Genomic DNA, 3,188 nt, shown 5'->3' with positions numbered 1-3,188 from the left:
GGAATACCAGTGCTGAGAGGCAACATCTGGGAAGGCTTTGTCCTCTATGCTGTTTGCTAGGCCCTTCAGGACAACTGGTTAGCCACCGTGTTACCAATTTGCTGGACTTGATCACTGATCTGATTCAGAAGGTTCTAATGTATCTTAAACCTTCATCTACAATAAAAGCTCTTTCCATACTCTAGACATTTATATGGTTTCTCTAGAGTCTAGACATTTATATGGTTTCTCCCCATGTGGATACCTCGATGAGAATTAAGGGCTGAGCTGTGTCTGAAGGTCTTTCCGCACTCTAAGCATTTATACGGTTTCTCTCCTGTGTGGATTCTTTGATGGGAATCTAGAGTTGAGGTTCTATTGAAGCTCTTTCCACACTCTGAACATTTATATGGTTTCTCCCCCGTGTGACTTCTTTGATGGGAAATAAGGTTTGTGCTCCGACTGAAGCTCTTACCACACTCTGAGCATTTGTAAGGTTTGTCCCCTGTGTGGATTTTCTGATGAGATGCAAGGGTTGAACTGTGACTGAAGCTCTTACCACACTCTGAACATTTATATGGCTTTTCTGCTGTGTGGATTCTTTGATGGGAAGTAAGGTTTGAGCTCTGACTGAAGCCTATTCCACATTCATTGCATTTATATGGTTTCTCACCTGTGTGAATTCTTTGGTGAGAAGAAAGGTTGGAACTATGACTAAAGCTTATTCCACATTCAGAGCATTTATATGGTTTCTCTCCTGTATGGATTCTTTGATGTGAAGCAAGGTTTTGGCTGCGATTGAAGCTCTTTCCACATTCTAAACATACATATGGTTTTTCAACAGTGTGCCCTCTTTGACATTCAATAAGATTGTCCTTCACAAATGGTCTTCCACACTGTGAGTATGTGTGTGGTTTCTCCTCTGCATGGAACCCTTCAGGTAAAATATGATTTTTGGTCAGACTGAAGCTGTTCTTGCATTCTGACCCTTTCAGCAGTTTCAGTTCCAGATTTTGCATTCTCTGATGTGGACTAAGGCTTGATTTACCAGTTAAGACCTCTGTGAAATGAGGTAAGTTTCTCCTTTTGCCTCCTTTGTAACTTCCATCTTGGAGTGGAATTTCATAGAAGTCAGAACACTCAGAAGCAATGGATTTCCTTCTCTGCTTTGATTGAGGTTCAGTGTCCCTTCCCTTGCTCTTCTGCTCTGTAGGAATGAAAAAGGAAACCAGGTGAGGGAGAACCTGTGCCTCCTAACAGGGAATTAACCCAGTAAACATCTATGGTGAGTAACACAGTGGAAAAGACTAAGTGGGGAAGCAGATCCTGGCATAGACCTCTTTTCATTGGTTTTCATCAAGCACAAGCCTTGAGTGCAATTTAGAGGCAAACAGAATGGCTTGTGTTTTATCCAGTGATGTGAAGCAGAAACTTTTCCAATGTTGTATTTTTTCAGTGGAAACATTTTCTGCCCTACATATGTAAATATAGTATCTGTTTATCTGTGGCCTGCCAGGGCTATTGGGCTGCAAATCAGTTATGTTAGATGGTCTAAACGTGGGATATGAGGAATCGTCAAAAAACCCAGGCTTGTATGTGGTGTATTTGGCTTCCTTTGCTAATGTAATATAAGTATTGTTAGCAAAATTTAAATTTGAATTGGAAAATGTTCTGACACAAATTATTCTGCAAAACTGGTGTGATCCCTGACACCTCCCATGCAAGAACCTTAAACAGCGGGGCAGATGGACATTCCAAAGGGGATTCTGTATCCCTAAAGTCTCACCAGGCCCTGGCATGATCTTATAAGATCTCAGAAGCTAAGCATGGTCGGCCCTAGTTAGTCCTTGGATGGGAGACCACCAAGGAATACCAGGGTCACTATGTGGAGAAATGCAATAGCAAATCTCCTCTGTTCATCTCTTGTCCTGAAAACTCTACTGGGTTGCCATAAGTCAACTGTGACTTGACGGCACTTTACACACACACACACACACACACAATCTCATCAGGCAGGAAGAGTGCAGAAGTGCTAAAGGATTGTTTCACATTTCAATTTTGGGCTTGTTCTACTGTTTCCATTAGACTTTTAGAAACATTGCTTCACAAATAAATGTGTGTTTATTAAAATGCTAGAGATTCACCCTGCTTGCCAGCGTCATAGCTTGAATGTGTGATGACTGCCGCTGACAAACTGCGCTTCCTTTGCAAATATCTGGGGCAGGCACTGCAGCAATTTCTGTTGAAAAATTCACATTGAGGCCCTGAAGGAAGAAGTAGGATTTTTTTCTGTTCACAAATAACGTAAAAATCCAAAAAGAGTGAGGCTGAGGATCTGAAGAGCTAGAGGGGTTCAAAGTTTTCCAAGTGGCCAATTTTGACAGAACAGAATTTGGCATATTCTTCCCACCCAAGGAGATGTGCATATAACACAGGCATCAGAGATGTCCCTGGCTCTTCTCCCCAGTGATTCCTCACCTACCTGATATGGTTGCAAGGAGTCTTGTTTCTGCATCACCACAAAGAGAAGAAGGCCCAGGATATCCCACCGGAGTCCTTCCACTACCTGTGAGAGAGACAAGGAAGATGGAAGGATACTTACCCTATTGACTGCCTGGCCCAAATCCAGGTTTTGATTCTTATGTTGAAATAGCTGCATACCTCACAGATAACCTTTTCTACACATGTTCCTCCACACTCATAAAGGTAATCTGGAAAGGCTCTATCATCCCTCCATTTACTGTGATTAACCTGAAGAAGAGTGGATGAAAGCCTACTGTTGTGACCATCACCCTCTTTGGAAACCCCTCCCTGGGAGAATAAGCTGACACCATCCCTACATAGTTTCCAAGAGTAACCATACTGGTCTGCTAGAATAACTAGATTTGAGACCAGTAGCATTTACAGACCAATGAGATATTTTGGGAAGAAGCTTTCAAGAGTCAACTCTGGTTTCTAACGAAGTGAGTTTATAATCTGAAAATCTTGTTGGTCTCTAAGATGCTACTGGACTTTGATGTAACCTCTTTACATAGTTTCTGTCTCTCTCTCTTTGCTAACACATTTTCTGGTTGGATCCTATGAAGGACCCCTATCCACACTAGGAAGTCTCTGCCATGGAACATTCTTCGGCTATAACTTTCCTTTGTTCAGGATTGATGGTTTTCATGGGACTCTTGCACAAACAGAACTTTTAGCAGAAGAGCATG

General features: G+C 42.1%; 1 protein-coding gene across 1 annotated transcript; it reads right to left on the bottom strand.

Moving 5' to 3' along the window:
• Positions 1 to 209: 209 nt before the first annotated feature.
• Positions 210 to 1,030, bottom strand: LOC130493414 (zinc finger protein 239-like). Its single transcript, XM_056867149.1, has one exon. It carries the CDS (start codon positions 996 to 998, stop codon positions 210 to 212), a length of 789 nt encoding a protein of 262 aa, XP_056723127.1. The 5' UTR covers positions 999 to 1,030.
• Positions 1,031 to 3,188: the final 2,158 nt, after the last annotated feature.

This window comes from Euleptes europaea, chromosome 1 (assembly GCF_029931775.1).
Source record: "Euleptes europaea isolate rEulEur1 chromosome 1, rEulEur1.hap1, whole genome shotgun sequence".
NCBI lineage: Eukaryota > Metazoa > Chordata > Lepidosauria > Squamata > Sphaerodactylidae > Euleptes > Euleptes europaea.
The sequence above is the reverse complement of the archived record's forward strand: the minus strand, read 5'-3'. Positions and strand labels throughout refer to the sequence as shown.